This window comes from Heliangelus exortis, chromosome 1 (assembly GCF_036169615.1).
Source record: "Heliangelus exortis chromosome 1, bHelExo1.hap1, whole genome shotgun sequence".
NCBI lineage: Eukaryota > Metazoa > Chordata > Aves > Apodiformes > Trochilidae > Heliangelus > Heliangelus exortis.
Genome location: NC_092422.1, coordinates 197608283 through 197622754, shown reverse-complemented (window position 1 = coordinate 197622754; position 14472 = coordinate 197608283). Strand labels below are relative to the sequence as shown.

Sequence of the window (14472 nt, the reverse complement as noted above, 5' to 3'; positions counted from 1 at the left end):
GGGAAGGAACAATTTGCCCCAGGAAGCATGTGGCTGCCCCATCCCTGGTTCAGGTCCAGGTTGGATGAGGCTTGGAGCCCCTGGGCTGGGGGAGGTGTCCCTGCCCGTGGCAGGGGTGGCACCCAAACCATTCCATAATTCCACGATGTGGATTTTCCCTTGTGACCAAGAGAGTAGAAGTGTAAAGACACGTGCTGGTGTCAGGGCTCTGGGTGCTGCTGTCCTGGAGCACACAGCTCCCAGGCAGCTCCAGGGCCGGGGCTGTCTCAGAGCTGCAGTTCTGGGTGGTGTCTAAACGGGGTTTTGTGCTCCAGGAGCAGGAGTGGGGTGGATTGCTCCTGCAGGAGGTTGTCCTTGCTCAGCCCCTGGGGCTGTGAGCACCTTTCAGGTGATGCCCGGGGCCTTCCTGGGCAGGGCAGAGCTCTGGGTGACCTGAGCTGGAGGTGGGGTCCTTCCTGGGGTGGTGGTGCTGTCCCTCTGCTGCTGAGCCCATCTGTGGGGGGTGCAGGGTGGGTGCCCAGCACGGCCTGGGTGCTGCAGGGCTCCTGCTGAGGCTCCTCCATCACATCTTGGGCATCTTTCTGCTTGGCTGGAGGTGCTGCTGCTCCAGGGACAGCAGGAGGGACAGCAGGGGACAGGAAGGGTGTCTGTCCCCTGGCAGGAGGCAGTGATCCCTCAGCAGCTCCACACAGGACTCACTGTTCCCAAAGCTGGAGCAGGAGCTGCCTGAGGGCTGTGCCCAAGCTCTGCCAGGACAAAGGCCCCTGGGTTTGACTCCAGACTCCAGCTGAGTGGGGTCAGCAGAGCCCTCAGCACTGGAGCTCTAGGCTTGGGGCAGAGTGGCTGCAAAGTGCCCCAGGGAAAAAGGATCTGGGGAGGTTTGGTCAGAAAGAGCTGAACATGAGCTGGGTGTGTGCCCAGGTAGCCAAGGTGGCCACCAGCATCCTGGCTGGGACCAGCAGTGGGGTGGGCAGCAGGAGCAGGGCAGGGATCATCCCCTGTGCTGGGCACTGCTGAGGCTGCACCCCCAATCCTGGGTCAGTTCTGGGCCCCTCAGGAGCAGAAGGAGATTGAGGGGCTGGAGAGTGTCCAGAGAAGGGAATGGAGCTGGGGAAAGGGCTGGAGAGCAAGGAGAAGGTCTGGAGAAGTTGTGAGGAGCAGCTGAGGGCCCTGGGGGTGCTGATCCTGGAGCAGAGGAGGATGAGGGAGACCTTCTGGCTCTCTGCAACCCCCTGAGAGGAGGTTGGAGCAGGGGGGGTCGGGCTCTGCTCCAAGGAACAAGGGATGGGCAAGAGGAACTTTTGGCCCAACTCAAGTGGTGCCAGGGGAGGTTTAGGTTGGAGCTGGGGAAGAATTTCTCCCTGGAAAGGGTTGTCAGGGCCTGGCCAGGCTGCCCATGGCAGGGCTGGAGTCCCCATCATCCCTGGGGGGGTTTCAGAGCCTGGGGATGTGGGGATGAGGGACATGGGCAGTGGGGATTGTGGGAATGTTGGGCTCTAGGATCCCAAAGGTCTTTTCCACCCAGAACAATTCCACAGTTCCCTGCAGGACTACGGGCAGTGCTGAAGCCCTTCCCCAGCCCTGCAGGCTCTGAATGCCAAAAGCAAAAGGCAGCAGCCTGGTGGCATTGTCTGGGGACAATGGCAGTGGGGGTGGCAGGCAGGGAGCAGGGAGTTGGGTTGCAGGATCCCTGTGTGTGACTTTGGGTCAGAGCACCCGGAAGGGAACCGGAGCTGGGCCGGGGCCTCTTGCTCCTCCCGGTGCCGCTGGAGATCAGGAGGCTGGGAGCTGTTTGCTCCCTGCTGTCACCCTTGGGCTGTGCTTGTAGAGGGGACAGACAGGTCCCGGGGTATCCCTGGGGTGTCCCCGGGTGTCCCCAATGTGCTGTCACTCCTCTGACCCTCCTCTTGTCTCTGCAGGGAGCGGGGATGGACAGGGACAGATCCTCAGCGGTTCCCAGAGAAGGACTGGGAGGACAACCCCTTCCCCCAGGGCATCGAGCTGGTTGAGTCTGCTGTGCCTGGGCCTGGGGACACTGCGGGGCAGGTGACACTGTGGCACTGTGACACACACGGGGGGGTTCCCACCAGCACCCCCCTAGACACAGCTCCAGCTCTGGAGAACCTCAAGAATCTCTGGAGAACCTCAGATGACCCCAGGGGTGGCTGTTGTGGCACTATTGACATCTCTGTCACCATCAGTGTCCCTGTCACCTGTGCAGAGCTCTGCCCGTGGTAGATCCTTTCCCAAAGCTCTTCCCCATCCTCCTGTTCCCCTCCTGGCTCTGCTTCCCTGCATTCCCCCATCCAGGAGGTGTTGGATCCCTGCCTCAGCCCTCTGGACACGTTGGAGGTTGCTGGGTGAGGGGCAGAAGGTGTGGGACACACTCAGGCCCTGCGTGGGTGCCCCACAAACCAACCATGGTGGGCCAAGGGAGGGGAACAGGAGTGTTCTGCAGTTTGGAATTGGAGTGAGCTTCCCAGCCCCATCTCCCTGTCCCGTGGTGCTGCAAAGGGGCCCAGAGGGAGGAGCTGGAGCTCTGCTGATGTTGAAGGGAAGCAGGTTGGGGCTGCTGGTCTCCAGTACCCTTTCACACCCAAAACTGAGCCCCCATCTCAGCTGCTCACCCCCTCCCCCAGCTGAATTCCAGGGCAGTACAAAACCCAGAGATAGAGGAGGATTTACAAGTTCCTTCATGGCACTGGGACTCTCCTCACCCAACTCTCCAGGTCTTGTGAGGACCTTTGTTGTGCTGGAAGGTGTCATGGGGTCACACCATCAGTTTGGATGGAAAAGCCTTTGGGGTCATGGAGTCCACATTCCCACCCCATGTCCTCATCCCCACATCCCAGGCTCTGAAACCCCCCCAGGGATGATGGGGGACTCCAGCCCTGCCCTGGGCAGCCTGGGCCAGGCCCTGACAACCCTTTCCAGGGAGAAATTCTTCCCCAGCTCCAACCTAAACCTCCCCTGGCACCACTTGAGTTGTGCCAAAAGTTCCTCTTGTCCCATCCCTTGTTCCTTGGGACAGAGCCCAGCACAGAACTGTCCCCCCACTGTCCCCAGGACTTGCCAGGGGGTGTCAGGCATTAAGGGGATGCTTTGGGCAGGGGATTCTGCTCCATGGCCCCCTGGGCTTTGCTGAGGGATGACCCTGCCCTTGGGAACTCTTTCCTTCAGGAGCAGTGTGCTGGGCAGTGGGCACCACACACTGGGGTCTGTGCTGGGGTCTGTGCTGGGTGCTGAGCAGGATGCTGGCACAGCTCCTGCTGATTCCTGATCTGCACCCATCCCTGCTCACCAGCCAGCTCAGTTCTGACCCATTCCAAGCTTTGTCCAGAGCTGTTGCTCAGCTCATCACCCTGTGTGTGCTGGTGCCAGGGAACTTCCCAGTGAGTGGTGGTTGGGGCTGGTCAGGATCCAGCTGGGATAAATGTCCAGAGGAGGCTCTGGAGCTGCTGGGAGGGCTGGAGCCAGGCTGAGAGAGTTGCTGCCCTGTGCTGGGTGCTCAGCCTCAGCAGTTCCATCTGGACCAGCCCTTTGTGGCCACTGTGGCCACCCCCTGGGGCCACCATCCAGCTCCTCCCCCGTGCCCACTCTGCCTCCAGCCCCATTTTGGGCTTTCCATGTTCTGGGAGGCATCAGGAGATGTTTTTGTCTGCTTCATCTTTCCTGATGTCTGAGGGGGGGACTTGGGAACTGTCCCAGGAAGGAGGGAAGCTGCTTTCCATCCAGGGGTCAAACTCTCCAGCCAAAAAATCCCTGGAATGTCAACTATTGGAGCCTTGAGCCTTGTCCTGGTGGGAGCTGGGTGGCCCTGGGTGCGTGGCACATGGGGACAGAACCACAGCACCTCCAGAAATGGGATGGACCCCACTGGGGGTTGGGCTGTAGGTTACCCCTCAGTCACTGCTTTGGGGGCTGCTTTGGGGTTTTTTGAGAAGGTTTTGTGGTGTGTGCAGGGAGGTGGAATTTTCAGCTTCTGCCCCAGTGGGCCCCATCCCCAGACACAAACTCCACATTCTGAGGGGACTCAGGGGAGGACGTTGGCTCTGTGGCAGCAGCCTCCAAGATCCCCATCCCTGGAGGGCTGCAGAGCCCTGGGGATGTGGTGCTGAGAGACACGGGCCGGGGGTGGCCTTGGGCAGTGCTGGGTTCACGTTGGACTCCATGATCCCAAAGATCTTTCCCCAGCAGATGTTTCCATAGTCCTGTCCCCCCCTCCCAGCCCCCCACCCCGTGGTGGGTCCCAGTGGGTGCCCCCCGGCCTGAGGGGGGGCAGGAGCAGGATCAGGATCAGGATCAGGATCTCCAGGCCCTGGAGCAAGCAGGAGAACCTTGGGATGTTGCTGTGGGTGACACCATGCAGGGAGCCCATCTCCCAGTGCCCTCCTGCTGCCCAGAGCTGCTGGAAGCTGCAGCCAGGGAGGGGTTTGGGCAGGAAGGGACCTTGCAGGATGTGACCTCTGCTGAGCAGAACCTCCTCAGTCTGTTCCCATCTTCACCAACCCATCAGCTCGAGGGACACGAGGTCGGCAGCTGGAGCCCACCCTGGGTGGCACTTTGGGCAGGCTCAGGAGGTTGGGGCTGCTGTCAGCTCCCTGGGGAGCTCCTGCTCTGCTCCTGGGACTCTGGTGGGACTCTGGTGGGACTCTGGTGGGGCTCTGGTGGGACTCTGTGGGGCTCTGGTGGGGCTCTGCTGGGGCTCTGGTGGACTTTGGTGGGGCTCTGCTGGGGCTCTGGTGGCTCCCTGTGTTGTCCTGCCCCCAGCTCTGTTGGGGTCATGATCAGGAGGACATCAGGGGTCAGCTCCTTGCAGAGTCCTCCCTGGGATGTTGGGGAAGGCCTGGGATGGGGCTGCAGGGCTGGTGTGTGTGCAGCAGTGGGAGCAGGGCTGGCAGGACACACTCCTCCTCACAAGGGTTTGGGGACTGGGCAGGGGTGGTGGAGCTGCAGCCTCGGGGTCAGCACAGCAGGACAGGCACTGCCATCCCAAACCCTCCTGCACAGGGGGGGGGCTCTGGGTGCTCCCCTGTGCCGGGGCAGCTGTCTGGGAGGTCCCCCCTGACCGGTGTCCCCTGCTCTGTCCCACAGTTCTGCCAGCCCAGTGGGTGGCAGCTCTTCCCCCAGAGGAACCCCCCGACCTTCTTCGTGGCCGTGCTGACCGACATCAACTCCGAGCGGCACTACTGCGCCTGCTTCACCTTCTGGGAGGCCCTGGACAGCACCCAGGTAGGGGGGGCCTGGGGTGCCAGGGCTGGGCAGCACCCAGGAGGCATCTGGCTGGCTTCGGACTCCTGCTTCCCTCCTGCTTCCCTCCTGCTTCCTCCTGCTCCTCCCCCTCCTCCTCCTCCTCCTCCTGTTTATCCTCCCCCTCCTCCTCCTCCTCCTCATCCTGCTTATCCTCCTCCTTGTCCTCCTCGTCCTCCTCCTCATCATCATCCTCGTCCTCCTCATCCTCCTCCTCGTCCTCCTCGTCCTCCTCGTCCTTCCTCCTCCTCGTCCTCCTCCTCGTCCTCCTCATCATCATCATCCTCCTCCTCCTCCTCCTCCTTGTCCTCCTCCTCCTCCTCCTCATCATCATCGTCCTCTCGTCCTCCTCTCCTCCTCCTCCTCTCGTCGTCCTCGTCCTCCTCCTCGTCCTTGTCCTCATCTTCCTCATCTTCCTCGTCTTCCTCCTCCTCGTTCTCCTCCTCGTCCTTGTCCTCGTCCTCCTCGTCCTCCTCGTCCTCCTCCTCGTCCTCCTCGTCCTCCTCCTCCTCCTTCTCATCCTCCTCGTCCTCGTCCTCCTCGTCCTCGTCCTCTCGTCTCGTCCTCCTCGTCCTCGTCCTCGTCCTCCTCCTCCTCCTCCTCGTCCTCCTCGTCTCCTCCTCGTCCTCCTCCTCGTCCTCCTCCTCGTCCTCCTCGTCCTCGTCCTCGTCCTCGCTCCTCCTCCTCCTCCTCGTCCTCCTCCTCGTCCTCCTCCTCGTCCTCCTCCTCGTCCTCCTCCTCGTCCTCCTCCTCCTCCTCGTCCTCGTCCTCGTCCTCGTCCTCCTCCTCCTCCTCCTCATCATCATCATCATCCTCATCCTCGTCCTCCTCGTCCTCGTCCTCCTCCTCCTCCTCCTCCTTCTCCTCCTCCTCTTCCTCCCTGGCTGGTGGGTGTCTGGAATTCTCTGCCCAGGGCAGTAGTGGGGGCACCAAGCCTGAGGTGTTTAAACATCCTGTGGACATGGTCCTCAGGGACATGGCTTAGTGGTGAGCTCACAGTGCTGCTCAGAGGTTGGATGGTTGAAGGTGTCTTCCAGCCAAAGACTTTCTGTGATTCTGCCCCCACAGCCTCAGAGCCACCCCAGGAATGGTGAGGGCAAGGAGGAGGAGGAGGAGGGAGCAGAGCCCTCATCTCCTGTCCAACCTGCACAGCTCTTTGCTCCCAAGAGTTTGGTGCTGGTGTCACGACTGGACCACCCAGAGGTCTTCAGGGTAAGTCCAAAAGGTGGTGGGAAGAGCAGGGACCTTCTGGGGAGGGAGAGGGAACACATGTCAGGAGAGATCTCCCAGCTCTGGGGGCAACCAGGAGGAGCTGGCACAGCATCCCCTGGGGCAGAGCTGAGCCCCGGGCTGCTGGGTGCTGATCAGCACCCCCAGGAGGTGGCCAGGCCAGGACCTGGGGCCCTCACCCATTTCTCTTGAGGGAAATAGAGAACCTGTGAGGAACAGCCCCTTCCCACCCCCCCAGGGAGCTCTGCCAGGGCCCTGCCCCAGGAGGTGCAGGGGACCTGGGGGGGGCAGGGGGTGGGCAGGCCCCCCAGACCCTGCATCTGCTGCTCCACTGCTCCCTGGGGCTGCAGGAGGAACCCACCCACCCTTAGGGTGCTGGGGCTGGAGCTGGGCAGTGGTCCCATCAGGACAGGCTCTGTCCTTCCTTTGTCCCCTTTGTCCCCTCTTGCTGCCAGGGACTGGAGCAGCTCTGCTCTGGAGCCAGGAGGAGAGAGTTGGGGGTGTTGAGGCTGGAGAAGAGAAGGATCCCATGGGGAGACCTTAGAGCACCTTCCAGTGCCTGAAGGGGCTCCAGGAAAGCTGGGGAGGGACTTGGGACAAGGGCCTGGAGGGATGGGACCCTGCGAGGGGGAAGGGTTTCCAGCTGGGAGAGGGGAGATGGAGAGGAGATCTTGGGCAGGGAGGGAGGGAGAAATTGTTTGGGGTGAGGGTGCTGAGCCCCTGGGTGCCCAGGTTGCCCCCAGAAGCTGTGGCTGCCCCATCCCTGGAGGGGTTGAAGGTTGGATGGGGCTTGGAGCCCCCTGGGCTGGGGGAGGGGTCCCTGCATTGTCCCCTTGGGACTGGAGGAGCTTTAAGGTCCCCTCCAACCCAAACCCTTCCAGGATTCCATGCTCATTGAGTCAAGGAGCATTAATTAGGGTTCCCTCATCCCTGGAAGCTTTCATGGACACCTTGGATGGGCTTGAAGCCCCCTGGGCTGGGGGAGGTGTCCCTGCCCATGGCAGGGGGGGCACTGGGGGAGATTTATGGTCTCTCCACACTCAGACCACTCTGGAGTTTGGTGATTTTATGTTTTTTGTGATGTTTGCTGCAAGTTCCCAGGGAGTGGGAGTGCTTGGGGGTGCTGGAGAGGTCCAGCTGGGATCAGTCACCTCTTCCCACAGAGTGTCTGAACCTCTTCTGTGCTTCTTCTGCTGAGCTCTGGCCCAGGGGACAGCCCTGGGGAGGGGGCTGGTGGGTGGGTGGGTGGGTGGGTGTTGCTCTGGGAGGTGCTGGTGGTTGCAGTCAAGCTGAGGAGGTGCTCAGCCCCCTCCCTGCTGAGCAGGACTCCCTCTGAGGGCTCTGGAGCACTGCACCCAAGAGCTGTCTGTGCCAGGCTGGTGACAAGTGCTGGCAGCCCCCAGGTGACACTGCTCCAGCCCCCTGGTGCCCCCTGCTCACCCTGCTCTGCTTCCCTCTGCAGAACAGCCTGGGCTTGATCTACACCATCTATGTGGATGGGCTGAGTGTGTCCCTGGAGAACATCATTGGGAACCTCCTGACCTGCACCATCCCCATCACTGGGGGAGCCCAGGTGGGTGTCCCCCCCCATCCCCCTCTCCCCTCTCCCTGCTCCTGCCTCCCAGGTGGCTCTGGCTGGAGCAGGGACCTCCTGCTTGCCCCGTTGGGGTTTGCTGTGCTGGTGGGACTGGTGGGACTGGTGGGACTGGTGGGACTGGGGCTGCTCAGGTGCTGAGCTGCTGCTGCTTGGCCAGCGTGGGCACTGCCTGTCCCAGAGACTCAGGGTGGGAACCAAAGCCCTGGGATGTGGGAACACTCAGCTCCTGGATCAGCTGAGAAGGACGTGGCACGATTCCATAGTCCTGGAAACATGGAATGCTTTGGGTTGGAAGGGTCCTTAAAGCTCATCTCATTCCAACCCCTCCCACCAGCCCAGGGTGCTCCAAGCCCCATCCAGCCTGGCCTGAGGCACCGCCAGGGATGGGGCATCTCCCACCTCTTGGGATGTGTTTCACCACTCTCATTGTGGTGAAAATTTCTTCCTAAGATGTAGTTTAGTCTTCCCCTCTTCCCGTTGGCACCCATCACTCCAGGCTCTGTGTGTCCCCACCTCCCTGCTTGGCTTGGCTCCAGCTTGCCTGCCTGGGCAGCTTGGTCCTGGCTCCTTGCTCCCTCCAGGAGTGACCACCCAGTGGCTCAGCTTGTGTGGTCACCCGTGGGTTTGTGCAACCAGCTGCCACCATCCCTGCTCCTTCCTGCACCAGGGAGGTTCTGCTCCTCCACCCAGGCCTCTCTGATGGCCTGGAGAGCTGCTCCAGAGCCTCCTGCTCATCCATGAGAGGGGACAAGCCAGGGAGACAGGCCAGGCAGGGCCAGTGTCTGCCAGAGGAGCAGCTTGGAGGTGACTCCTCAAGGCCCTGGCTTGTGGCTCTGTGTGGCTGGCATCTGAGGGACAGGATGAGGAGCAAAGGCCCCACTCATGCCTGGAGCTGAGGCCACCAGAGACAACCCCAGTGCCTTGCCTGCCCCCTCTGCTCCCCTCTGCTCCTGCTCCAGGGGTTCCATCTCACTGCTCTGGGACCAGAGGGGCCAACTGGAGGTTTGGAGGTGACAGAAGTGGTGAGAGCCCAGCTGGAGCCTCTGGCAGGAGGTGTGGGGAGGCAGCAGTGCAGCCCCCAGGAGCTGTGCTGACTCTTGGAGTCAGGGAAGGGTTTGGGTTGGAGGGACCTTGCAGCTCATCAGGTTCCAACCTCCTGCACGGACAAGGGAACCTCCCACCAGCCCAGGTTACTCCAAGCCACATCCAGGGATGGGGCAGCAGTTTTTGGTCCATACCAAAGCTGTGGAGCTGCCTTTGTCTCCTGCAGTGGCTTCACATCCAGCTGAGCCCCCAGCAGAAAATCCCTCCCATTCCCTGGCATTCTTTGGTGCTCCAGGTCTTTGGTGCCTGGAGCCTTTGGTGCTTTGGTCTCCAGGTCAATGGTGCCTGGAGAAACCTCCCAGCCCTGTGGGCCATGACCTGGTGGGGAAGCTGCTGCCTTCACCCCGGGGCTGTGCTGGCTTTTTGGGTGAGCTCTTTCTGCTGGGCAGGACTGATGCCCCTGGGGCTTCCTCTGATGACCTGGAGCAGGTCCTGGAGGAGGGCCCGGTGCCAGTCTTGGTGTGTGCAGGAGAGGGGTGAGCACACCATAGGAGGGGGGTTGGAGACCTTTAAGGTCACCAGCTGCAGCCATCAGCCCAGCCCCTCTGTGCCAACTCAGCTGTGTCCCCAGGTGCCACCTCCACACGCTTTTGGAACCCCCCCAGGGATGATGGGGACTCCAGCCCTGCCCTGGGCAGCCTGGGCCAGGCCCTGACAACCCTTTCCAGGGAGAAATTCTTCCCCAGCTCCAACCTAAACCTCCCCTGGCACAACTTGAGTCCATTTTTATACCCAAGAGCTCCAGGAGCAGAACGTGGGGGGGGCTGTGACTGTGCCAGCATCCTGGGATGGTCCTGCAGGTTCTGCCCGGTTCTGTTCCCTTCCAGCCGGTTCTGGGAGAGGCTGCAGGACCAGGCTGGGTCTGCTTTGGCAGAGGTGCTGCTGCCCTCCCTGTGCCCTGGGAATGGGTGCTGTGCTTCAGGGCTGGATTCTCCCTTCTCCCTGTCCTTCACCTCTCCTACTGCTGTCTCCAAACACTCTTCCTCCAGCGTGGTCCCTGTTGCTTTCTGTCTCTGTCTCTGTGTCTGTCTGTCTGTCTGTGTGTCTGTCTGTCTGTGTGTCTGTCTGTCTGTGTGTCTGTCACCCCACCCAAGAGCTCTCCCTGCTGTCCCCCTGAGCTGTCCATGGGTCAGGGTGTCTCTAACTGTCTCTGTCTGTCCCCATCTCAGCCTGACCCGGAGGACGCCGCAGCGGTACGGACACCCCCCCTCCCCTGGGCTCTGCCTCCTCGTTACCCCCCTGGCTAATTGCTGGGGGGGGGCACGGAATGTGCTGTGCTGGGGCTCCAGGATGGGTTCTGCCCCTGTGGTGGAGCTGGGGAGCATTGAGTGTGTTCTGTGTGGTGTGAGGGTGAACGTGTCCAGAGGAGGCCCTGGAGCTGCTGGGAGGGCTGGAGCAGCTCTGCTCTGGAGCCAGGAGGAGAGAGTTGGGGGTGTTGAGGCTGGAGAAGAGAAGGCTGCAATGGGGAGACCTTAGAGCACCTTCCAGTGCCTGAAGGGGCTCCAGGAAAGCTGGGGAGGGACTTGGGACAAGGGCCTGGAGGGATGGGACCCTGCGAGGGGGAAGGGTTTCCAGCTGGGAGAGGGGAGATGGAGAGGAGATCTTGGGCAGGGAGGGAGGGAGAAATTGTTTGGGGTGAGGGTGCTGAGCCCCTGGGTGCCCAGGTTGCCCCCAGAAGCTGTGGCTGCCCCATCCCTGGAGGGGTTGAAGGTTGGATGGGGCTTGGAGCCCCCTGGGCTGGGGGAGGGGTCCCTGCCCATGGCAGTGGTGGCTCTGGGGGGATTTATGGTCTCTCCCAGCCCAACCCCTGGTGATACCTCATGGTGCTCTGGTCTGGGAGAGCAGCTCAGGGGATTTGTCCTGCTTTGCCAGGACCTCAGTGGTCAGCACCAGATCTCTGAGCTGCTGTGGTGCTGTGAGCTGTGGAGGGGCTGGGTGAGGGGGGGTTGTGGCCAGAGCTGCTGGTGCAGAGCAGACCTTTCCCTGGAGAGGGGGAGAAGGAGGAGAAGCTGAGCAGTCAGTGACCTGGTCCTGCTCCAGCCCCCCCAGAGCCTGGAGGGGGGCTGGGGACATGTGAACTTCCCTGTGCCATGGGGAATGAGCTCAGGTCTGGGAAGCAGCTTGTGTGGTGTCGTGGTGTTGTGTGGTGTTGTGGTGTTGGGGCAGAAGTGATGAGACCTCCCGGGTGGCTCAGGTGATCTCTTCCCCTCCCTGTCCTGGACATCTCTCAGTTACTGCCTCACAATTTGAGTCTGGGGCTTGTGGCCACCTTCAGCCAGCCCTGGTGCCCACAGGACCAGGGGGCATTCAGAGGGTCCCTGTGTCCCTCAGCTGTGTCCTGGCTGAGCACACCACGGGTGTTCCTCCTCGGGCCGTGCTGCTGGAGGAGGGGGGGGACACTGTCCCAGGGCATGGTGGCCCTGTGCATGGGGGGAGAGGGGCTGGCTTGTCCTCAGAGCTTTCCTCAGCCCTGGCTGGTGGTGACCTGAGTTTTCTCTTGCAGAGGACGATCTCTCTGGGGGCAGGGGACAGGCAGGTGATCCAGACCCCCATCAATGACTCCCTGCCCGTCAGCAGCTGCAGCGTGGCCCTGCTCTTCCGACAGCTGGGTGAGAACTGTCCCCAACCTCCTGCCCCAAGGATCCTGTCCCAAACCCATCCAGGCTGCTCCTGAGCCTGCTCTACCACCTCGGGGCTCTCCTCCTGCTCATCCACCTCAGGCCAAGCTGAGGAAATGGAATGATGGAATCACACGTGTTGGAAAAGCCCTCTAAGACCATGGAGTCCAACTGTTAACCAGGCATGGCCAGGGCCACCCCCACTGCCCCATGTCCCTCATCCCCACATCCCCAGGCTCTGAAACCCCCCCAGGGATGATGGGGACTCCAGCCCTGCCCTGGGCAGCCTGGGCCAGGCCCTGACAACCCTTTCCAGGGAGAAATTCTTCCCCAGCTCCAACCTAAACCTCCCCTGGCACCACTTGAGTTGTGCCAAAAGTTCCTCTTGTCCCATCCCTTGTTCCTTGGGAGCAGAGCCCGACCCCCCCTGGCTCCAACCTCCTCTCAGGGGGTTGCAGAGAGCCAGAAGGTCTCCCCTCAGCCTCCTCTGCTCCAGATCAACACCCCCAGGGCCCTCAGCTGCTCCTCACAACTTCTCCAGACCTTCTCCTTGCTCTGTGCTGCTGGGACTCAGCCCTGGCTCCTCAGGGGGTTGTTGAACTCTCCTGTTGTGCAGAAGATGGAGCTGGGAGTGGGTTCCAGCCTGGGAGGGGTTTGTTGGTCTCAAGTGGGTGCCAGAGGGGACTGATGTGTCTGTGTCCTGTCTCCTCTGCTCTCCTCAGGCATCACCAATGTCCTGTACCTCTTCTGTGCAGCCCTGACTGAGCACAAGATCCTCTTCCTCTCCAGCAGTTACCAGCGCCTGACCGATGCCTGCCGGGCCCTGCTCGCCCTCATGTTCCCCCTCAAGTACAGGTGAGGAGCCCCCAGCCCCACTCCAGCCCCTCACCCACAGCTGCCTGACCAGCCCCTGCTGCCACCCTCACTGCCTCCCAGCTCTGTAACCAGTATGACCAGTATGGAGCCCGGCCTGAGACACTGCCAGGGATGGGGCAGCCACAGCTTCTGGGGGCACCCTGGGCACCCAGGGGCTCAGCACCCTCACCCCAAACAATTTCTCCCTCCCTCCCTGCCCAAGATCTCCTCTCCATCTCCCCTCTCCCAGCTGGAAACCCTTCCCCCTCGGAGGGTCCCATCCCTCCAGGCCCTTGTCCCAAGTCCCTCCCCAGCTTTCCTGGAGCCCCTTCAGGCACTGGAAGGTGCTCTGAGGTCTCCCCATTGCAGCCTTCTCTTCTCCAGGCTGAGTGACCGTGGTCAGTGTCCAGGATCCCTCAAAAACCTTGGGCAGCTGTAGGGCACATCCTGCAGGGCTGGGAGTGCCAGGACATGGCACCTGGGGACCACCACCCCACCTCCCCTGGCAGGGAGATCATTTCCTGGGCAGCTGCAGGGCTCTGCTGGCTGCAGTGCTGTGATGCTCCTCCTTTTGGTTGCAGTTTCACCTACGTGCCCATCTTGCCTGCACAGCTCCTGGAGGTTCTGAGCACACCCACACCCTTCATCATCGGGGTCCACTCCATCTTCCAGTCAGAGACACAGGAGCTGGTGAGACACTGTGTGCCCCATCCCTTCTGCAGGGAGCACAAATGTCCAAGGACAGCCCAGGAGGTGGTGTGCCAGCAGTCCCAGATGGCAGCAGATGCTGTCCTGAGGGTCCCCAGGGCAGAGCCTTCCTGTGCTCTGCTCCTGCAGGAGTTCTCCTGAGGGTGTGCAGTGAGCCTGACCTGGACTGGAAGGTGTCTCCAGGCAGCTCTGCTGTGCTGTTGGGGTCCCACAGGATGGAACAGGATGGGTTAGGAGGGGTCAGTGTTTCACATCTCACCCATCAGGGGCTTGGATGCCACAAAGTCACAGCAGGTTCCAGCTGAGCAGTGCCATGTCCCTCCCCTACCAGGTCCATAGAATCACAGAATCCCAGAGTGGAATGGGTTCGAGGGACCTTAAAGCTCCCCCAGTGCCCTCCCGCCATGGGCAGGGACACCTCCCCCAGCCCAGGGGGCTCCAAACCCCATCCAAGGTGTCCACAAAAGCTTCCAGGGATGAGGGAACCCTAATTAATGCTCCCTGACTGAGCATGGAATCCTGGAAGGGTTTGGGTTGGAGGGGACCTTAAAGCTCCTCCAGTCCCAAGGGGACAATGCAGGGACCCCTCCCCCAGCCCAGGGGGCTCCAAGCCCCATCCAACCTTCAACCCCTCCAGGGATGGGGCAGCCACAGCTTCTGGGGGCAACCTGGGCACCCAGGGGCTCAGCACCCTCACCCCAAACAATTTCTTTCTCCCTCCCTCCCTCCCTCCCTGCCCAAGATCTCCTCTCCATCTCCCCTCTCCCAGCTGGAAACCCTTCCCCCTCGGAGGGTCCCATCCCTCCAGGCCCTTGTCCCAAGTCCCTCCCCAGCTTTCCTGGAGCCCCTTCAGGCACTGGAAGGTGCTCTGAGGTCTCTCCCCTCTCCTCCCTCTTCCAGCTGGATGTTGTTATCGCAGACCTGGATGGTGGGACAGTCAATGTCCCTGAGTGTGTCCACATCTCCCTGCTCCCTGAACCTCTGCTCCAGCAGACCCGGGAAGCTCTCTCCATGGTAAGTTCTGCCACCTTCCCTCCAGCCAGGGGGTGACAGCACCTTGGGAATGACACAGGACTCTGAGGGGAGCTGGGAAGGGAGCAGAGGGGACTC

At 61.7% G+C, this 14472-nt stretch overlaps 1 protein-coding gene across 1 annotated transcript in view; it reads left to right on the top strand.

Moving 5' to 3' along the window:
* Positions 1-14472, top strand: part of SBF1 (SET binding factor 1) — a 55442-nt gene that overhangs the window by 14483 nt on the left and 26487 nt on the right. The window contains 10 exon segments of the mRNA XM_071734301.1: positions 1920-1943; positions 1946-2004; positions 5095-5232; positions 6319-6462; positions 7943-8053; positions 10351-10374; positions 11685-11790; positions 12522-12654; positions 13236-13344; positions 14263-14376. Coding sequence (XP_071590402.1) covers positions 1920-1943; positions 1946-2004; positions 5095-5232; positions 6319-6462; positions 7943-8053; positions 10351-10374; positions 11685-11790; positions 12522-12654; positions 13236-13344; positions 14263-14376 — 962 coding nt within the window.